This window comes from Dryobates pubescens, chromosome 5, assembly GCF_014839835.1.
Source record: "Dryobates pubescens isolate bDryPub1 chromosome 5, bDryPub1.pri, whole genome shotgun sequence".
NCBI classification, from domain to species: domain Eukaryota; kingdom Metazoa; phylum Chordata; class Aves; order Piciformes; family Picidae; genus Dryobates; species Dryobates pubescens.
The window spans coordinates 25,645,778-25,668,981 of record NC_071616.1 but is presented as its reverse complement, the minus strand read 5'-3'; the positions used below and the strand labels follow the sequence as shown (position 1 = coordinate 25,668,981).

The 23,204-nt window shown below is 43.0% G+C and overlaps 1 protein-coding gene across 1 annotated transcript in view; it reads left to right on the top strand.

Moving 5' to 3' along the window:
• The first annotated feature begins 3,455 nt into the window (after positions 1-3,455).
• The window catches only part of EML1 (EMAP like 1), a 124,346-nt gene continuing 104,597 nt past the window's right edge, over positions 3,456-23,204 (top strand). Inside the window, exon 1 of the mRNA XM_054161857.1 lies at positions 3,456-3,636. Within this exon, the coding sequence (XP_054017832.1) occupies positions 3,609-3,636 (28 nt within the window). The 5' untranslated portion in view covers positions 3,456-3,608. The remainder of the gene's footprint in view (positions 3,637-23,204) is intronic.

Sequence of the window (23,204 nt, the reverse complement as noted above, 5' to 3'; positions counted from 1 at the left end):
TCTCCTGTGGGGTCTGGATGATGCTGGCTGTATCTGTGGCTGAGTGAGAGGTGAGTCAGCAATAGCAAAGGCTCTGGTCCACCTAGTAGTGTTCAGGTGGATCTGGCCTTTGAATAGTTAGGTGGCTGAGCCCCCTCAGGGTGTGGGGAAAGTTATGACCCCCACCATGGGATTTAAAATCTGAAATTTCCAAGGCATTTAGGCCCTTAGATCAGGAGTATGATGGGATATGTAAACATCTAGGCTAGACACTAAATCCTGCTTTATTTCTTACTCATGTAGGTGACAGCATCTGGACGCTAAGGTGACTGTACTTGTACCATTGTAGGTGCCCTGCACCCAGATTTGCCCACCTATGTCCTCTTTCCCCAGGCATATCAGCTCAGCTCCAGGTTCTCAGTAACTTAAAAACCCTTTGCACAGTCCAAACTGTGGATTATCTGCAGGATTTGTGGCATAAACAGCAAATGAGAAATTTGTATTTCTTCATGGAAAACTCCTGAGCAGGGTATGGTCACTCAAGCAATTGCTTTAGCATTTCAATATGTATCAGGGTGATGCAACTGTCTTCCACAGGAGACCAAATGAATCCAGGCAAGCCTTCTTTAGGACATACACCAGGGACTTCCTTCTATACATTGTATTTATCATCCCACATATGGTATTTGTCATGGATTTTATGCAGATGACTATCTGTCAGAGAGTAGTATGAAGCAGGCAGATTCAAGACCAGTTCTCATTGTGTGTTAAGGGATAGGATCCTTCAGGTTCCTTGGGAAGCCCAAGTGAGAGCAATTATTGACAGATATTTTGTACACTTTCCACATTAGTTTAATATCTCTGAAACTAATACATGCTTTACATCTCACTTTTTATTGTTTTGTTCACTTTCCAGCTTTTTAATTTTTTGCCATGTCAGACACCAGGCTTTTTCATAAATTCCCCAAGCTTTCAGATCTATGTTTTCCATGCTTGGCCTTTCTCCAGGAGCTAGCATAGCTCTTTCTTTTCAGGCTGAGAAACGGGGGAAGTTAAAAGAAATGCTCTGTTTTACTCTAAAAAACTTGCAGTCCTGTAACTTCTCAAACCCCAACAGTATAACTAAGGTATTGAGGGATCAAATCAAAGCTAAAATTTTACTTGGTATAGTCCTCATCAAAAGAAGGTATTTATGAGTGTCATTGCAAGAATTAGGTCTAATTTGTTCAACTTTTGACCCTGTGGATAACTTTGTACTTCAGTGTTTCACTGAAGAGCTCTCCCAAGGCAAAATCCTAATAATGGCTCTGGCAAGTGAGCTCTTGCCAACTTTGCTGTAATAGTTTAAGATGTATTTGCCCCCCCTCCTCAGCCTTCTCTGCTGGCTTCTTTGCCCCTCTTCCAGAAGACATTGACCTCCTGTAGCAGTCTTGGCCAAGAACGATGTAATGGGGGTGACTGAGGAATAGGTTTCCTAAATTGCTCTTGAAGACAAGCTAGAGCTAAGACACGAGTCTGTGATTTGGCATGCCTTCACTGCAGGCACTCGGCCAGCTCTGCTGGAGGGCTCTAACCTTCAGCAGAGGAGCACCAGCACACAGCTGTGCGAGGTAACTTCAAAATCAGCTGCAGCTGTTTGCTCCGTGAATACAAGCAAGAATGGTGAACCCTTGATCCTGCAAATACTTACACATGTGTTTAACTTTATAACTGTGAGTAGTTCCAGGAACTTCAGTAGAGACTGAAGTTAAATTGGCATGTAAATGCTTGCAGAGCTGGGAGCCTGCACTTACACAGGGTCAAGCTAAGAAGGCTTTGGTTCACCATTGGAGAACTATTTCTGCAGTGAAATTGCACTGGAAGAAAATTCTTCCAGTCTGGTTTAGGCATTCTTCCTTTCCTCGATGCATACTGAGTTTAAGACCAGACATCTCCATATCTCCCTGCCTTCCAGGATAGCTACAGACCACTCCTTGTGTCTGTGGATTGCAGCAAAATGGAGAGGCTAAACATCCTGCTCTTTGGAAAGAAGCACAGACTGAAGCTCTGTTTCTCCCCTAGAGCTGCCATCCAGGTGAGCCTTACACCAGTGAATATCCCTGTGCTGTTGTGTGAGCAGACCTAGAGGCAGCCATGGAGAAGGGCTGCCCCTGTTAGAATGATGCCAACAGATCTTCATTCTGGCAAACCCCAGTGGCCATCAGACACCCTTGGTCCTGCTTGTCGAGCCCCATGCAGAAACCCCCCAGGGATAGTTTTGGGAACATGTAAGTATCTACATTTGCAGCTATTTTAGTTCCTTAGTCACTGGCCTGACATCCTGAATTGAATCCATGGTTAGCTGTGCTGCTGAGTAACCAACAGGTTATTAAAAGGCTTCTCTTCAGGGAGAAAGCAGGTAGAGCCTGCCGGCTGTGTCAGCCTTTGGGCTCTTAGACTGAAGCATTTAGATCCTTCAGTAAAATCAGACAAATTTTTTCAGAGGTCCTGAGCTCCTAGCATACTCCCCCCCCCAAGTCTCCTTTGCTTCTCACTCTTCCCAGCCCTCACACCGACTTCGGGTCTGAAACCCAGCTGTTTGTGAAGGGCTCAGACACTAAAGATTAGTGTCAGGTAAAGCCCAGACTGTCCTTGCCTGTTCCTGGGAGAAAAAGCATCAGCAAATTACCCACCCAGGTGCTAAGGGTCTCTCTGCCAAGCCTACCATGGCTCTAACATTACCAGAGCTGTCACTTGCACTTCATTAAGGTGCCTAATAAGCACACCAGTGTTCAGGGGTTCTCTCTACTTACTGGCCCACTTTGGAAATCTCATACCAAGCAAATTCCACAGAAATATTTCCAAAGATTAAAAAAATAAGTTGTAGGAGCAGTCATAAAATGCTTTGCTAAGGGATCATTAAAGCAGTAGATTTTAAACAAGTAAAAGTCATGAAGTTATCAGTAAATCTGTGCTTAAAATAATATTATATACCATGAAACAGCCTTTAGTAAGAGCTTTGCAAAAACTGTTTCTCATCTATTACAGTATAAATAGAAGATTTTTATTTTTTTCCCTTCCCCCTTAAACAGATGCATCTTGGCTCCCACCCCCTTTTCTGCTTGGACCCTTATTTAACCTGCAGACGGAGAAGGTATAGAGCAAGATGTCAGACCATATCTCCGAGCCTACCAGCTCCCCTTGCAGCCCCCCTGGGAAGCAGGAGTGCCCTGGTAGTGTGGCTCTCACCACCAGCCCCACCACACAGCAATTAGCTGGTTCTGCAGTGCAGATTTGCAGCTTAGCTCTTAAAAGCCGTTTCATAAATATTCGATGGCCTTTCCGACAGGGTAACGTGCCTCTGTGACATTAAAGAGGAAACTCTGCGAAGGGGAGGGATGACAACAAATTTATCCACCAATAGCACACTCTTTTGGCACAAAAGCACATTCTTATCTTTACATCCCATAATGAGAAGGCAGGGACGGGACTGTTGCTACAGCTCTCTGGGTGGGTAGATGCACAGTGTAAGAGAAGGGTGGCTGTAAATTAGATCTTTTTCATTGCCCTACCTTTGCAAGCAGAAGGACCCGTGCTTGCGTTCCTGCTGTGGTTTTCCTAAGCCCCCGGTGAGGAGGACTTCTCACACGATGTCAGACTGCGAGGGACTGCCTGTGGGTAAGCGCCAGATTTATATTTACCTCAGTGTCCTGCCGACTAGTTCACATTCTCAGATTGCAAAGTCACACGCAAAGCTGCTTGCTTTCAAAGGGAGCTGCAGCCACAGCAGGGAGAGGAGAAACTCCCTGTAACCACTGCAGATCCTGGTGCAGTTCTTTACGAGTCTGTGGTGGAGGGCCGGCCCGGGTGGTAACACTTGGAATTTCCCTAAAGGCACAGGAGCTGGATAGGAGGAAGGGTTTGGTAGTCAGGCAGACGGTCTGAAGTGTCTGTGTCCAGAGAGATGATGGTATCAAGATGTGTATTCTTGAGCTCACCAAGGAGAATTTTTGGGGATGGGTCCTACAGGACCAAGCATGCTGTATACATGTCCTGTTCATGTCTTGATAAACCTTCCCAGACAATAATGGACACAGGAAGGGCAGATAAATGTAACATGATGGTTTTGCTTGCTGAAAGGAAGTAGAAATGTACCTTATTTTCAAAATAAGTGCCTTACATGTTTTGCCTATATCTGGGAAGGAGCCCTTTACCAGCAAGTCAGGCTGCATATGTCAAACTTCACTGAGCAGGAGAGCATGCCAGCAAGAACCGTGTTTCTCAGATGTTTTATTTTAACTTCTATAGGAATTGTAAACAGTCACCAGGCTGTCAGCACAAAATGTTAGGTTAATTCTCTGCCAAGGCATTTTACTAATAGATGGACCATAGAAAACATCTTCCCCCCCTCCCCTTTTTTTTTAATCTTTTGTTGTGGCAAGCATTTAGCTTTTCATGTATGTTTACATACCTATGCATACTGGGTAGAACTTGTGTTTCACTGACCTGTGAAGGCTGTGCATCAGAGATGAGGATCTGGCCTAGAAAAGTGGGGCTGGAGAAGGAGAAGGCTGCTGCAGTGGTTTCTTTCCCCCCTTCTCTCTGCTTCCATTTTACAAGAACAACCCCAAGTCCAAAAATGTGCAGTCAGAACTGGAGTGGAAAAATATAAATTATGTATATGGTGCAGAGTGAACTGCACCATGCACAATTCCTTGTGCTGTTGCTGCTGTTGTCTAAAGAGAGGAGAGATGAGCACTTCCTGCTTACCTTCTCAAAGCTCTGATCTCTTAACCAGCAAGGCTTCCCTTCTTCAGGGTTTCATTTTAAGGGCCTGGCTTCAGTTTGCTTCTTAAGCACTCTGAGTTGGGGATGGGATATTTCAGGGTGACAGTGACAGTATTTAGCTGGCATCTGATATTAATAATGAAACTGATATTGAGTGTGCATGGCATGTTGAGTGCAGACATTACTGATATCTCAATTACCTTTGCTGCTGGAAAGACCTAGGAGGTTTCCTCCAGAAAAGTGTTTAGGTACATGACTTGAGGGAAGCTGTCTGTTTATACAGAAATGAAAAATAAACTAATGTTTAGATGTGGACATGATTCAGAAATGTGCCAGAATATGCAGATGAAAGGTTTGTTTTCTCTCTATTCCCCCAATAATCCTCCCACATCACCCAGACAGAGCTGGCCCTCCCTGCAGCCAGCTCCCTGGCAGCCAGGTTCACCCTGCCCTACACGAGGCACAAATAACCGGTGACAGTCAAGTGGTCACTTGCAGCATGGACCCTACATAATTTTTGCTTCTTGTATGGACAGATGTGTGCATGCATGTATGTGTACACGAATAAACACAAAATCAGCACTGGAAATAGAAATGCTGGCACTCCTGCACAGGTATTAAGCAATTTTAGTGAACCTGTTGCTGACAGCTTGCTTTTCATGTCAAGGTATTTTGAAGTCAAGTAATCATCTTTGTGGTTCTTGCTCCTTTACTAGCTACTTCATACTTTAAAACCTTAGCAGTAAAAACTCCATAAAAAGTGTTGCAAAAAAATCAGCATCAAACTTTGTAAAATAATTAGTGTCTGCTAATGCAGAACCCTCACTTTCCTGAAACAAACAAATATAGTAAGGCTGGTGATGTACTTTTAAAATGCTTGGTTTTCAGTGCAGCCAGACAATATAGCTGACAGATATCATTAGCACTGCATTGTGGCTGAGGTCCAGAGCCCTGCTTATAACACGAACCGTGCAGGCGTATGCGTGTGTCCGGGTATACACATGCATGCAACTATAAATAAGTTTAGCCAAAGCACAACGTTACTGCCAAGTCTACGTATTGCTTCACCAACCTCTTTGCAAATAGTATGCCTCATGAAAAACCTGGAGAATGGCAGTTTGTAGTTACAGAACATTAATGCCAGGATTTTAAGACTGCTTTCAGCCTACACAAGAATGCAGCAAGAACAGCTGCGTAATTGTTCCCTCAGACAAGGAACTCGGAGGGAACTGCTGAATACAATCTTTGGATTAAATAGCTGGCTATGGATGGGTCAATATACCAACAATTTTTCAACAGGAAGCTTTATTCTATAAGTGCATCCTACATCTGGGCAGGAAAAGGTTGTGCAATTTTTCGGGGTGAAAGCACTGGATGTTTCTAAACCCCTGTTTTATGTTAAATTCCAGCGTGGCTGCACCCTTTCACTGGTGCGGAATGGAAAACTGAACATGTGATGCAAACAAAGTTTTGTTTTGTGGATTGAATGTAGCAGAGAAGACATTAATAAAGGATCCTAGATGGCAGATTAAATGTAAGCAAGTGTACAGTCCCTTTGGACTGAATTCATACCAAGAAGGGCGCTTGAAAGCAGTGCTATCAAAATGATCTATCAATGAACAGAATTCTAGAATTTGCACCATTAATTTCCCATTGTAATGTGGGGAGATAAAGAAGAAAGAAAGATTAGTCACTTCAGGACAAATGCACTACTTCTTTCTCATTAGCAATTATTGACATACTGCTGCTATCCATTAGTGCAGTTGTATAGATTTCCTGCCATTCCTACATGCAGATAAAAGGAAAACACATCAATTATTTAAGTGCTTCCTCTTGTGTGTATTATTTTTCTCTTGTAAGTACATACAGTTCAGTCTCTGTATGACTGAGCAACTTTTCACCCACCTGGCATTTTGATTAGGAATTTATGAGTCATGATGGTTCTGGTTTTTAACACAATCCTTCTGACTTCAGAAAAAAACTCTGAAGTCATGCAAAGCGTCTTAAAGTGCCTCTTTGCTTATTTTCTTTCTTCATCTACAGACTGAGTTTGAATGATGTGAGTAAGTTTTTGTGGATAACAGCACTCTTGCAATAACAGAAGGTGTTCAGCTGTAATAAACGAAGATTATTTTGCTGAAGAAGGAGTAGCTATTCAGATGCTGGGAGTCTCCTATGTACATAGTTTCTCTGTTATTTACTATAAGAGGGCTAAGAAAGGAAGAAACAGAATTGATATAGCTTGTTCTGCAGCAGGTGGCATGCAAATATATCTGAATTTCCTTAAAATGTCTCCCAAACTTTCATTTGACTCATTTCAGTAGAGAAGGAAACAAGACCTTTAATTTGAAGCATGTTCCTGACTCTTTAGCTAAATACTTCCTTTGAAAGTTAAAATTGCACATTTCAAACATGTCTTTGAGACAAATTGGAGTCAATTTGATTAAATTGGTGTTTTCATGTTCAAGATATCCCAGAAACCTACAGAAGTTTTTATTTCCTGAAATTCAACACATATTCTGCACAGTCATGAGGCATCCATTCAGCTCAGCTAGAGAGGCTGCTAGTGAGCAAGACCTTCATTTTCCCATGCTGGGCTGTCTCTAAACAGCTTCTGGGATTAAAATACAACACAAATATACTTTTGTAACAGAAAAACCCAAAACCAATTAGAAAGGACTCAGCACATGCATGAGTAGTACTCCTGTCAAATAAAAACGCCCTACTTTCACATACGCAGAATAGGACTATGCTTTAAATTAGTCTTTCATCAGAATTAGTAAAAAACATCTAGCCTTTTGCAGATAATTCTGTGGGCCCCTTAGGGCTAGAGCTATGCCGTCTAGACCTTAGAGGAAAGGTCTTGACTCAAACACTGATGTTGTGATGTGAGTGGTCCCACTGAATACTACCATTTGCAAGGTGAGATGCTAAGTAAAAGGCAATACACAACTTGTGGAATTGCTATACAGACTTCATTTAGTGCCCTGGAATAAGGAGGGAAGCAGCAATATTTTTTCAGCATATCAACCCAGCTGCCTGCTGCAGGTTAGAACGATCCACTCTCATGAGGCCCCACCTGGAGTATTGTGTCCAGCTCTGGAAACCCCAACACAAGAAGGATATGGAACTCTTAGAGTGGGTCCAGAGAAAGACCACGAAGGGCTGGAGCACCTCTCCTATGAAGACAGTTGGGGTGGTTCAATGTGGAGAAGAGAAAGCTCCAGGAAGAACTTTCAACATGGAAGAAGCTAAATTTAGAATAAACATTAGGAAGAAATTCTTTATGATGAGGGCGATGAGGCACTGGAATAGGTTGTCCAGTAAAGTTGTGGAGGCTCCTGCCTTGGCCAAGCTGGTATAACAGGAGGTGTCCCTGTCCCTGCAGGGGGTTTGGAACTAGATGACCTTTATGGTCACTTACAATCCAGTATATAATGGCATGTCACCAGCATCTCAAGAGAGCAGTCTGTGGGTCAAACAACAGCTCCTGACTCCACTGAAACTTGCATGCACCAAGCTCCCCAGGAGTATCTCTCAGCCAGGTGAAGGTGAGGCCTGGTGCTGGTGCTATTGCAGACCCAGCTTTGCACAGTAATGCACAAGCAGTCTTGCACTCAGTTCTCTTAGAAGCAAGCAAGCAAACAAACAAAACAACAAACAAATAAAAAGCCCAACCAAACACCAAAATATATAAACCTTTCAGCTTTGGAAAAGAGTGAGGTGAAGCCCAAATGAGGAGTGACTGTTAATGAGTACCACACTGTCATTGAGTCTGTGCAGTCTTGCTGCCGTTGCTGGAGTTAGCTGCCACTGCAAACTGCTTCAAGTTTGCTTGAAGGTCTATGCCACAGCCAAGTCAAGATGCTCTGCAGCTGCAACAGACATGGCTGAGTCAAATGTCCCAGATAGAAGGTAAAAATATCTGACAGTCAGTATAAGTCCTCAAGAAAGAAGCATTTCTGAATGTCAGCATTTACTCCATTTAGATTCATAGGATTGTTTAGGTTAGAAAAGACCTTTAAGATTTCCTGTCCAACTGTGAAGCTAACACTGCCAAACCTACCATTAAACCATGTCACTAACCACCACATCTAGTAATTTAAGTACCTCCAGGGATGGTGACTCTACCACTTCCCTGTGCATCCTGTTCCAACATTTGACAACTATTTTGATGAATGAATTTTAAGATAGCCCCATGATCCAAAATATTCAGAAAACAGTCCATAAAGTGTTAAAATTTCCTGCATGCAGCCTTTACCTGCTTCACAAGCTGGTGAGGGTTGAGCCTTTGTTAAATACCTCCCTGCTGAGGAGTCGCTGCCAGGTTCAAACACAGCTTTCAAAGTCATGATGCCACAGTAGCCCAGACACAGTCCCTTCTCATTCATCTTCTCAGACATTTTGCTGGGGAAAAAAAGTGCTTTTCTGTTTGGGAAAAATCTGAGGTCTCCCAAATCCACAAAACAGTCACTTCAGTGCTGAGAAAGCAAGAAAGACAGAGACCTTGGAGCAACTTCCCTGTGCTTGTTCTCAAGTGTGCCTGTACACTGGGTAGCACAAGCCCCTTTTGCTAACCATAAAATTATTTCTTAAAACTAGGTTCAAAGCTTGCAGCCTCTGGAAATAGGGGAAAACTGTGCTGGTTTTGGCTGTGGTGGAGTTAATTTTCTTTATAGTAGTTAGTATGAGGCTGTGTTTTGGACTTGTGCCGGAAACAGCGTTGATAATTCAGGAATGTTTTCCTTGTTGGTGAGCAATGCTTACACAGAGTCAAGGTCTTCTCTGCTCCTTGCGCCGCCCCTTTAGCAAGTAGGCTGGGTGTGCACAAGGAGTTGGGTGTGCACAAGGAGTTGGGAGGGGACATGGCTGGAACAGCTGACCCCAGCTGACCAAAGGGATATTCCATACCATATGACATCAGCAGCAGCATATAAATCTGAGAGGTGAAGAAGGAAGGGCAGGGAGGGACACACACACACACACACACACACACACACATACATTCAGAGACATGACATTTGACTTCCCAAGTAACTGTTACACACTAGGTGGAGTGCTGAAGTAGAGAGCTCTTTCAGGTAGTCAAGTGTGATTTTAGTTGAGGGTCTAGTTAAGGCACTACAGAAGATGCTACATAGTTCCCAAGTACTCCTCCTCCTCTCCCCCTGAGCCCTGGCAAGAAGATTTTGCTTATCTGTCAAAATACTTGGAAGATATGAGTTTGTCTCATGGTCCAAGAGCAGGAGTGCTTGCACAGGCTGTGCAGCACGTTTCTGAACAGTCTTATTCCATGATGCTTACAGTAACTTAAAGAATGCAAAACCCAAACAATGTGTTTTCTCTCCTCTTCTCCATGCCTCACAACATCTGCAGCATTTCCAGCATAGTCTGTGCTAAGCCATTGGCATTTAGAAGCCATAATTACATGTAACATTTGCTTCTTGCTGCCTGGAGCCCTCTCTTGCTACAGACCTATTTTACAGACAGGTGGGGCACCCTTCCCATATTTTGTCCTTCAGACTCCAAACTAAATCCTTGGTTTCCTCTCCCAGCAGCCCAGTGTGTGCCCAGTCACTCATTTACGTATTCAGTTGCTTCTCTGCCCCTGTCATTTCTTTCCTTACTGTCTGTGATCGGCTCCCTCACCATAGAGCAATTTTACTGCAGTAAAATTTATAGCATTCAGGATTCCCTTAGATCTCAAACCTTCTTTAAAACTCATCTAAAAGACTGGAGAGATCCTCCAAACATTTTGTACCTTGTGGGAAAGAAACTGAGCCAGGGGAATAGGCTCCTGGGAAATGCCCAGCATTGGGCACAGTCTTGTTGACAGTGCCCAGGATTAGTTCCCTAAAGGAGTCCTGAGTTTCACGGAGCAGCTGAAGTCACCGTTGAGTCAGCAGGGCACATGGGAACTGGTCAGAGCTGCTGTTTAGTTCTGCACACGGTCTGTCAATCACAGAAACCTTTTTTTGAGGAAAAGCCTGTCTCTGCAAGCCCTTGCTCAAATGACTCCAAATTGCCCTCAGTAAATTTGCTATGGCCTTTGAGGAGTCACAACAAATTCCAAGAAGATTTAGGAAAGTGCAGTGCTGTCTGCATCACAGATAACAGGGAGCGCTTCTGAGAGCTGCCAATGACTTGCTCATCTCAGCTCCTCCCCACTGCCAAGCAGGAACCCCCTAGTACCCATCACCACTCAGCACTGTTTGTGCTACTCATGTTTCCATCACTTCAGCCCTCCTTGAGAGAGCAAAGGCTTTCACCCACACCATCTAGTGTGAAGGTATGAAATGAAGAGTTTAGAGAGATGTTGGAAAGGTTTAGGTCCAAAGTCCCCTCCTAAATCTATAGATGCTACTTGCCAAACTTGGCATTTCACATAGTTCTAATCTGTTTTGCAGATAAATATATTTATTTGCTGCCTGCACAGCACTGGTGCACACTTACCCTTTGTGATGTGCTCTTTATGGAGCTGCAGGGTATGCTATGGTTTTGCTGGTACCCCTCAATCATCCAGAACACTTCCTAGTAACTAATAAAGCTGCTGTGAAAATGGTGAAGACCTTGCTGCTGCAACCACAAGTGGAAGAGGAGCCCCAGGGCCACTGGCTGGAGAGTATTTGTGTGAGTAGCAGCTTTCCTAATTCACTCAGATGGCCAGGGTGATTTCTGCTTATCCCCACAAGCTCTGATGAAAGAATGACCCCTGTATTTCAGCAGCTCTATGTGTTGCAAAAATGTGCCAAACCCCAGCAGGCAGCCAGCTACCCAACTACCTAGGCAAGCAGTCTCCAGCTTGGTGCAGTGGTTGGGTGAAAACTCATGGCTAGACAGCTTGCCCAAAGAGGCCTTGCTGATGCCACAAAGGAGTGAAAGCACACAAAAAAGAGCTATGTGCAACACAGGAGCACCTCAGTGTTATCCACAGATACTCAAACTTTTCACAGAATCACAGAATTCTGTGATTCTGTGAAAAGTCTACGAAAGTGACAGTAAGCTGGGGGTCTCAGGTTGTGCTTGATCATATCATATGAATTAATAAGGGCTTAGGTTCAGGTTAAACTAAAAATTTCTGCATCTTCTGATCTTCAGGGGAGGAAAGAGCTGTAGCAGCCTGATCCAGACCCCTTGGAGTGAAAAGGAGCCTTTTATTCACTCCACTGACCCATAGGCAGTGACGGTGTCTGAGTCAGCTTGATGATTCTTCTTAAGACAAGGGCAGTCTGAGCCCTGTGCTGTGTGGCTGGTGAGGTTTGCTGGGTAAGACCTCACCAGCAAGCACTCTTCTGGTGTGTGGGAAGCACTATGCATTAGTCATTCTTTGTCCCAGCATGATTGCTCAGGGGAATGTATTTATATTTGCACCTAATTAAAACTCAGTGAATGTTTCATATTTCCCCTACTGAAACATTGCAAGACATGACTTAACAATAAGTCACAGCCATGTGTGCAGCATTATTCTGTGTTTATATATATGGAACTGAGGCATATCAAGATTAAACCAAAACCACTCCCCACTGATGTGGGTGTCTACTCAGGGACGCTGAAGAGCACTTCTTTCAGAGCACCTCGCACAGTACCATATTTCATATGTTCAAACTTCATTGGCAGATGTGAATATTGGATGTGTCTGTAAATCAGATCCAAGGCCTCTTCTCTGGTATGAGGTGATAAGGAACACATCATCAGTGATCCATCAGCTTGATTTCCACAACTGCTCTGTGGAAGAACTCTTCTCCCTTTGAGAGCTGCCCTGCAGCTGAGACACAGATGTAATCTAGTTCCCAGTAATACTTTTCAAGTTTGTTAGCCTGAAATTGTCCTTTATCTTCCTGGAATTGCATTCTTACCTTGTTCAATATCTCCAACAGGTGAAGCTGTGGTATGATAAATAGTTTATTGGAAACACATATGTCATAAGATACAAAATACTCCAACACCTCATATCTAGATCATTAGCAATAAGTATTCTTCTTATTATTATAACTTGGTACTTGTTGTTTGGAGGTACTGTACAGTGCTGATAACCTAGTACAGAGGTACCATTGATACAGGCATCTTGTCCTCAGGGCTCAAAATCTATAATTTCTACAGCTCCCCTACCCCAAATCCAGGATTCACAGGTTCGTCCTGTTGTTACAACAATCAGCTGGCCTTCTCACACCCATCTGACTTAGGCACAAGATTGCAATCCGTTTGTGCTGCAGGCATATGGGCTGCATGTGGAAAGGATTTTGAGAAGGGAACTATTATTTCCTGCATCTATCATAAATTCCAAATGGTATATTCAGACATAACTGAAAACAAACAGTACATTGATAAAATGGAAACAATTTCTCTGGGAAATTTTGCCAAAACTGTTTGATTCATCTTGGTGCAGCCAGCTCTTGAATGCCTTGTAAGAGTTGCTTGCCTTTTTATTTATTTATTTTTTAACCTCTAAAGCCCTGTTTCTTGGGTCATGAGTTTTTTGGTGTCTATGCACCATCTGTTTTCACCCAGTCAGCAACATATGGGGAGTCTTAAACTGCTGGAGAGTGAGGATTTATTTTTTTAAAATATTTTGGTCAGGTATTTAAACATCTAAGGCATAGGGAGAAGCATCATGTGGGAAACTGTGAGAGAATGTGCAGTGTCTGGAACAGATATGGCAGGCTGAGGCCCACAGTACTCATATGAGTAGGCTGGAGAACAATATTTCTCTAACAAAAACTTTCTTTTTAAATATCAGCCACATTTTTGCATGTTTTCATTTTGAGTCATTTAATGAAAAAATTGGAAAAACTCCAGGGAAAGCGTTCAATCTGCTCACAGTTTTTCACAGGGGGAGTGTTTGTTTTCTCAGCAAACTCTCCTACAATTATTTGGTTTCTTCAGATCTTCGGGGAGCCTCCCTGCACATAAAGTAGCTTGAGCAGTTTTATTCTGTCCTTTACTACTTTCTACCTACTCCGTTGTTTTATAAAGTGTAGGGAGTAAGAAGACAACTCTTCATTGTTTCACCACTTAACTGTAAAGAATCTACCACTGTAAAGTGACCAGATAGCACATTTTTGTTGAGGCATGATGAACATCCTCTCCTTATGGTAGGAGCCTCACTGCTTAGACCAATCAAAACATAGCAGACCCCAGTAAGGCTTCAGCAATATTTTGGGTTGTGGGGATGCAGAAGGATGATCAAACCCTGAGTGTGAGCATCTTCCTGCTTCTTGCTGCTATGGGGATCTCAGCAGGACAGAACCAGTTCCCAGAGCAGCACATGTACTCCCGTGCCACATCCCTTGCTCCTGTGTTCAAGTGTCCCTGCAGGAAAGGTGAGGCAAAGGAGCACCCCAAGGTGCGTGAGAAAACTCACTACTCTATAGCTATGAGATACAATGCTAGCTGGGAGCTGAGTGTCTCAGTTTTGTCCAAAGGGGAGATACAGGCTTAGAAAATACTCAGTTTTCCTGAACTGGTTTTATTTTCTCCAATAGAAATGTGCCTTGAAGTCGATTTGCTTCCTTTTCCTACTGAAGTTCAGCAGCTGGGTTATCCCAGATAACGGTGCCAAATCTTTGAAGATTTGCTTGTTCCGAGGCGATTGCTCAATTGACAATCTGCCTTGTTAATTAAGCTGCCTTCAGGGACAAAGAAGAACTGGAGGCAACTGGATGCTTTAATGAGTTGAAGCAAAGGGCAAGACAAGATTGTAGCATGACTCCATCCCAGTACAGCCCCAAGCCTGCCCAAACAGCTGTGCTTTGCCACTCGGAGCATCCGCGTTCTCAGGAATGAACTCAAATGGAGTTGTGTGGAGTGAGTAGATAGCAAAGGGAGATCAAGTTTACTTTCCACTACTCAATGCACTGCCTTGCTGCAGGCCACTAGCCTGTTTACAACACGAAGGAGAATGCAGCTGGGCCAGCACCCTCTAGTACTGCTTCTCCAGGCTTGGTTTTGTTCCTCTGTGTGAAATCACTCATTAATGACAATATGTCCCAAACCTCTCCTCTCAGCAGTTAATAGCATCTGCTGAACCCACATACTCAAATTTCTGCATGTTTATCCAATATGAAACATTTAGGAACGGTGTGAAAAATCAGCTGGAATGCTAGTTCTTCACTGAGGTCTCTCTGTGGTCAGAGATAGCCCTAGGTTTCTGTCCAGAGCTGGAGGTTAACTTTAGCTTAGCAAAAGGTTGTTAGATCCTTGTTTCTTCTTCCATTATTTCCCAAAAGCCACTTAACAAAACTGATTTATCTGTCTTGTCGAAATTCTTTGGCGGCTGCTGCTGCTGCTTGGCTGCCTTCTCTGTATTTTCAAGACTGTATGCTAAATTTAGACTAAGAGGAGAGATTTCTCCTCTGGACTTTCATTTTGTGTTACCCTTTCACTGCTGTGAGTACAATGTGATCTAAAAATCTCCTGTACTTCACAGCCAAGTGGCTTTGGCATAGTAAGACTGATTTATTTTTGTTATCTACCTGAGCTCCTCATGTGAAGGGCTCATTCCTTGTGCCCTGAAGAATGTTGCTGCATGTTTCCAAAGACTTAGGACTGCACATTCCTTTCTTATATATTAACTGAGTAAAATGCATCTTAAACATTATCTCTCTTCAACCGTGTATGGGGTTCTCCAGAGATGCTAAATAAGTGATGTTTCTGCTGCAGTACAGTGCTCCCTAGAGAAAAACAGACTGAGGCCTCCCTGGCTCTTCCTCAGCTTTTCCAGTCCTGCCCATCTGTTGCTGCCTTCCTTGTTCTGCTCAGCAGCAAGTCCTGGGAAAATACCTTGATTTTATGCAGAGATAGAATAGGAAGCATCAACATTCCAGTCATAAGAATTTATGGAAGTAAAGTTTTTGCATCTGAATACTCATGACGTAGATATGAAAAAGTAATTTTCTAGTTGGAGCAAGATTAGAAGAAATTTCTTTGCACTTACTAGACCAAAGTATCCTCTACTATTTTCATATCGTTAATAAAGGATGTTTTCTCCAATTCTTTTGCAATAAAGGTGAAATTCTACCAAGTATCTGATGATGACCCAAATCACAATAACGAAATATGAGCTGCTTGCTCATGTCATTGAAATCTCAGAAGGGAATTACAGCCTTTAGCAGGGTTCATTTGAGGTATGCTACTTAAGGTAATAGGGCTGAACAATCTCATTAAGATTTATTTACACCCCATTTAAACATGGGTTCAAAAGTACAGCTAGATCTGTTCAGGCTTTATCTTTGGCTTACAGAAGAGATTGGAAAAAGAAGTAAACAAAAACCACAATCAATTGCTCAATTGGCTGGGCCAGGAGACTGCAGTACACAGCAAACACAGCCTTGTGCCCAGCAGGATTGGAGGCTGAGAAAACCACTACAAACTTGTATCCCTATTAAACTGCATAGACTGTGGTTGGGTTTTGTTGGGGTTTGGTTTTGGCAGTTGTGGTTTTTTTTCCTTCCCCCCCCCGCCCCCCAGTGAATGTAAGAGATACTGCATCATTCCAGGGAAAAGCTTCTGCTTTTCCCCAGTTCTGTGCTCACTAGACTTGTTCCAGACCCAAATTTGTCCATACCTATTTAGGAAATGAATGGCTCAGGGAAAATGCATTTTCAAACATTTTTGTTTATATTTCTACTTCCCTTAGTAGTCTGAGATGTTTACAAAGCTTCAAGCCATTGGGCTTGCTCTCTCCCAGATAATGATACATAGCAAGAGTAATCCTTCTTTCACACTGTGCTTACTCTTGCTTCTGTTGAAATCATCCAGGTTGTGGGATATTTGGAAACATTCTCTCTCCTTCTTCAGTATAAAAGACAGAGGGGATCTTTCTACCTAGGAGAGAAGATTTTTGCTAGACAGCAGATGCAGAAGCTCACTAAATTCTGCAGTATATTTCTGGTAAGCGGGAATATATACACTTGGATGCTTAAGAGACTTGTCGTGCTAACGACCTGAAGCCCAGGGGCTTTGGGGATCAGACACTCTGTAAATAGGCCAAGCTCAGGCTGCCAGCACAGTCCAGGTCCTCATAAAGCAGGCAGCAGCAGGACCATTCTAGGGCTCATCCTTGCAGGAGGGTGGACTACAGGGCTACAGGGTCAGCACCAAGATGGGTTTCAGCAGGAATATGAGCAAATAGCAGAGGACATGACCTCAAGCATGTCTTTGGTGCTGCTTCCAAGTGGCAACTTATCCGAGTCCTTTAGTCTGTGAATGAATTTTCTTGCTTGCCCGAGACCCACTTCACTCTGAAGCTTCTCACGTTTCGACCATCCTTTGTGGTTTACAAAGACCTAAGGTAAATGAGCACATCCAGAAGCCCCTGTAGACACTGCCCCTGGAGGCACGCAGATGCATTTGGCCTCCTCCCACACTTTTTAAAGAGACTCATCTGGGAAGTAGATCCAGCATTGCTGTTCTATAAGTAAGATTTCCTTGGCACTTGTTTAATGCATGAAAATGAACAGTCAACACTGCCATGTAGGGCAGGACTAAGATCTGCATGTTTGGAAGAAAACTAAAGGATTGAACAGAAAGAAAAATGGAGTTGACAGTTCTAGGGACACATCACCATAGTATCAAACCGCTATTTACAAAACTTCCTTGTGAAGAAGTTTCCACAGGCTCCTTCCTTCAATTTTCGTTAAACTCAACATAGTCACTGCTCTGAATTTAAACTCTGCTCTTAAAGGCTTGTGATCTAAACATGGAAATATTTAAGTCATGTGCTAAAACAAGAAAATGAATCTGCACAGCACAATCCAGTGCTGTGTGAGGACCCCTGGGCTGGTCCTGGGTTGCAAATTCTCTTAGTAGACTGAAATGTTTACAAGGCTTCCGGCTGGACCTGCAATGACTTTTTATGCATAGAATAGCACCCAGGGAAAACCCTTGTGCAAGCCCCAGAGGAAACCCTTGTGCAAAGCCCAGAGCCACTGTCCTTGAATGAAAACTCTCATGCCATCTCCAGAGCTACTGTGCTGGGTGGAAAGCCTCAGGAAAGTCCTGGAGTTGCCATCATGGGGTGAAATCCTCTTGCCAGGCACAGTGCTGGTATCCCAGGAGCCTTAGGCTGGACCAAAGCTAAGAAAAGCTGCCTGGCAGCCTCACCAGCTAGGGCATAACAGGCCCTTCTGCAGCTCTACAGCTGCCTCTCCAGGGCTGCCTGAGGCATCCAAGTGATGTCCTAGCTCCTATGATGTAGGTGTGCTCTGGCCCGAAAGCAGTAGAATAAACCCCCATCTGGTTTTGACTTGTGTGCAGTATAGTTCACATCCTGGCACAAAGGGGAAAAATTATTTGGATATTCAAACTTAATTCTGTTTTAATCTGGAATTATTAAGGACATTTGTATTTTTTAACATAATGTTTAACCTGATGACATCCCATTAAAATGCTTTATTTAAGCTCATTAAAAGCTTCTGTTATCATACTGCAATTAACAAATATTAGTGGATCAGCCAAACTGCAAGATATTTTTGTCTGTCCTGCTCCTCTTTTGTTTCTCTATCTCCTGCCTGTCATAAACTAAACATAGCTTAGATTAGATCCTTTCACACATCAGCATTTCTCTTTGGTATGTCCTAAGGAAGCAGAAATTAAAAAAGGAAAAGAAACAAAAAAATTAACCATTAGGAGCCTCTGAGAAATCAAAAGAGCCTCTAAATTAAGTCCCTCACTAGTGTTGAGGCCAGTAGCAGTGCCAGAGGCATTAGTAGCACTAAATGACTTAATTCCAATATGATTCAGAATCATTTGTAGCTATCAGCTTATTTGGAGTAAATCCTTGTCCTCCCAGGTCTTTTGTTTGCTGTGTCTTGACAAGCTGTGTTGCATATAAATGAACTCATCAGATACGTGAAGGAGGGAATATATTTTCATTTATACTGAAGTTTCATGCACACAAATGAATATCATAGAAATGTTGATTATGAAGTGTACTAATAGTCGATGAATCCAATCTTTGTTTTGGTTTTTGAACCCTTACTCAAATATAAAATATGTCAAATGAAAGGGAGGTTTCCCTGAATAAGGGCAGAGACCCATTTTCAGAGATACTTAGACTTTGCTTCAGTCAATGGCAAAGGGTGTCCCAGCTGGCCCACGTCCCAACCTGGACATCATGGGATGGCTGGAATTTAGCCTTTGAGGTTTTTCATGGTTCATGAATGAATCACGGTCCTACTAAGCATCATCAAGCCCACAGAGAGCCTGAGGCCTTAAGGAGAAAAAACACAGATACCTGAGTCTCACATTGGGAGTGCTGGGCCTCTAATACAAGTACTAGTTCAAGTCTTTTAGCCCAACTTGCCACTTCTGTTTTTACCCACAAATGTCCGAGTTTTGACACTGCTGAGCAGATAAGCACTTGTGCTTATCCTACAGCTTCTTGAGAGGATTCAAATCCTCTAGCAGAGGGCATTCCAGCTGGGCTAGGATGCTGAGACAGAAAGCAGTGTAGAAATCAGTATTTGACTCTTCATGGCAGACCTCAACCTTTTCCCTAGTGATGCCAGGGGAAGGACTTCTGGTCCTCTGTTAGGCTCCAGCCCTACTTGGTTTGCTAGCAGTGCTTGAAGCTAATGTTCCTTCTGCAGTGAGTGCTAGCCTGTGCTAAGGTGTTTGATAATAGCTGGAGACAACACTGACTTTTATGATGCTGTTAGAGTGGTTTTCCTTTGTTTGTTTTTGGTTTTCTGGAAAGGGAGGGAATAAAGGTGCCCACAAAGTTCATTTATTATTCACTTAACGATTGCATAAAAATGCATCGAATATTTGTCATCTTTATTTGCAAAGAACTTACTGCAAAAGTGCCAGACATGGAACAGCAATCAGAAAAATGATTTTTCATTTACTGTAAGCATCAGAACCATCACACACTTTGGCCACAATAACCCCATGCAGCGCTACAGGCTGGGGTTGGAGTGGCTGGATAGCAGCCAAACAGAAAGGGACCTGGGGGTACTGATTGACAGATGGCTGAACATGAGCCATCAGTGTGCCCAGGTGGCCAAGAAGGCCAGTGGCATCCTGGCCTGCATCAAGAACAGTGTGACCAGCAGGAGCAGGGAAGTCATTGTGCCCCTGTACTCAGCACTGATTAGGCCACACCATGAGTACTGTGTCCAGTTCTGGGCCCTTCAATTTAAGGACGTTGAGATTCTTGAATGTGTCCACAGAAGGGCAATGAGGCTGGTGAGAAGCCTCAAGCACAAGCTCTACGAGGAGAGGCTGAGGGAGCTGGAATTGTTTAGCCTGGAGGAGGCTCAGAGGAGACCTTATTGCTGTCTACAACTACCTGAAAGGTGGTTGTAGCCAGGAGAGGGTTGGTCTCTTCTCCCAGGCAACCAGCACCAGAACAAGAGGACACAGTCTCAAGCTGCACCAGGGGAAGTTTAGGCTCAAGGTGAGGAGAAAGTCCTTCACAGAGAGAGTTGTTAGCTGTTGAAATGGGCTGCCCAGGGATGTGGTGGAGTCACCATCCCTGGAGGTGATTGGGGATTGGACGTGGCACTTGGTGCCATGGTTTAGTAGTCCTGAGGTCTTGGGTGATGGGTTGGACTTGATGATCTTTGAGGTCTCTTCCAACCTTATTGATTTTATGATTCTATGAGGTACAGAGATCAAAGTTTAGAGAGTTCATTTGGGAGATGTGGGCAATGGAGGTGCATGTTTAAAGGAGACCCATTCTGCCGCTATTAATGATCTAGATTTAGGGGTCCAATTCACAGATGTACTTCTGTTCTTTGATGCTGGAGTTGCTTGGGTCTCTATTTCTTTTCCCAGCTGATGCTCTTTCCCCTAATGCTCTCCAGTGGGAGAGCCTGCTACTCTATCACTTGGAAATCAATCTCAGAGTGTCTCTTGCAGAAGATGTATTCCAAGTGCTCACCACTGAATAAGCACAAACCCCTGAAGGCCATTGAAAAGTGCTATATATGTCATTGATACAAGCAAAAATTATAATTTTCAGGATGCCTGGAAGTAGTTTGAAGTACTACCTGGAAATATTCACCCTGAGTCTATCTTATTTCCCATTCCAATATTTTCATTGATATCAGGGAGCTCAGCTTGGACACACTATTAGACTAAAATCTGAAGACCTCATCTCTTGTTTTTTTTTTCTAAGTTATTTGATCCAAACATGCACCAACTCACAAGTGTATCTTTGTCCTCTTGTGTCTTATACAAATGTAACCTCTATGGCACGTACTTTTTGAACTGAAAAAGATATCATTGTTCCCCACTTCCATTGTGCTTCCAGGAATGGATTTAGGACAGAGTCTAGAGACTAATGCATTAGCTGATAGTGAGGAGCATTAGGCATATAACCAAGATAGGATTAGATTATATAAAAAGGAAAACACTAGCTGAAAATTCCACTACCATTCTGCAGAAGAGAGCAGGGTATCTCATGCATTCATTTATCAGTATTTCAGAACTGGTCCACTGGAGATGAAACCAACTACAGCACTACAAAGTAGAGTCTGTATTCCAGCTATGTTAGCACTGGTTGGTTGACAAAATTTGAAATAGGAAAAGGAGGATAAATATTGACTATAACCCCCATTGCTGAAGAAAATGTAAGTGATATTATTTTCAGCTGCATACTCATGCAGAGGGAGCCACAACACATGACTCTTGCTGCGCTTCTTGGCTCTGGGAGCCAGGAACTTTCCTCTTGAGTGTGTACAACTGTGTGTGCTTGGCTCTTGAGGGAAAACAGGGATAAATCACAAGTTTGCTGATGTAGCCACACTAATGTGATGTGTGTAGTCTAAGCAAGTACAGTATGGATTATGAAAGTGCCATTGGAAGGGAAAGTGTTTGGGGAAACTTTTACAAATGGGAAGACAAATATGCTGGTATCACTTCTTGTGATCCAATAAGCACACACAGTAATATGTGCAGACTGCCTAAAGAAATAATTACCTAAGTCTGTGGTAATGTTTCCTAAAAAGACAGATTGTGTCTACAGAGAGAAATAAAAAAGGGTGACTGCCAAATAATACCCATCAACAGATAAAGAAAATGCTATTTCGTTACTGAAAAAACACATTAAAACATGCTACGTGGTTTGGCTGATCTGAAGAGACTAAATACTCTGAGTATCTAAGTAACTGAGTATCATTACCCAAAGGCTTTATTTATTATTCTCCAGTTACCCTATTGCAACTTAACCATCACAAAATGACCCATGCAGCAAAAATTAACACCAGCACTATTTTATTAGTGTTTAGGAAGTCCCTGAATCAAAAGATAAAAGATATCAAACATGAGATCCCACAGGAAAAAAAAAAAAGGGGGAAAAAGAAGGAAAGAACCATTAATCACAACATCTCAGATTTGTGCCCTCTGTAGGCACTCCAAATAGTGAGTGATGGTTTCAATCCTGGGAAAGACCTGACCAACTCACATGCAGCTGAAGGGTTGCTCCAGATGAAATGCAGGTTTTGGCTCCTCTGTGTTTGGGGCTCGTGTCAGTATCACATGCCCTTTGCTCTGCTCTTTCAGCTAAGCCATCTCTGATTCACATGCCTTTTACAATGGAGCAGTCACAAAGAAGCCCTTCCACAGTGCAACTGAAGAAGCATCTTATTCCCTCATTCTTCCTGCATAGGATAGTTGCAGAAATATATTAATACTGTAACAAGCAACAAAAAAACCAACAGCTTTAAACAGAGCCCATTTCAGGTTGAAAATGCTTATCAATAAGCTCAGTTATACATTCATAAACAGTCACTTGCACTATGAGGATGTCACCAAAGGGCCCAATTTCATCTTCCCCCAGTCTACAGCAATTTGGAAGACAGTGATTTAAAACCTGGTCATCACCCTGAGTGTGCATGTTTGGGGGATGGGAAGTTAAATTATACAAAGCTTTCTTTATCACACAAAGCCTTCTTTAGCTGTTCCTTGAGAAGTATTCAGTGCAGTTATTTATTACTTGCATAAATCAGCAGAATGCAGAAAGGTCTGCCACTGAAGTTTAAGGGCATATTCCTGTTTCTGTTACTGTTCTAACATATTTAGCCAGAGAAAGGGATGACAATTTCTTGGTTTTGTTTGTTGTTGGGGTTTTGTTTGGTTGATTTTGCTGCTTGGTGGGGGGGGGTTGTGTTGTTTTTATTTTGTGTGTGTGTGTGTTGGTTTGTTGTGTTGTTGGTGGTTGTTTTTTTTCAATTTGGTTTTGTATTTTTGTCATGCTATATGGTCCCAGGGAAATAAGAGACAGTGATTTATTTATGACATTCCTAGAGCAGGAGGAAGTCATGCTTGGGTCTTGCTGCCATGGAGGGAGATAAATAGTCTCTTCTAATATATATAGCTAAAGAAGTTATAACCCATAGGAAAACAGACTGAGCAGGACTGGAAAGGCATACACAAGCTAGTATGGGGGATATTGAGCCAGAGAACAGACTTTAGAGAGAGGCAACAAATGAATCATCGAGGGCATAACTGGCTAT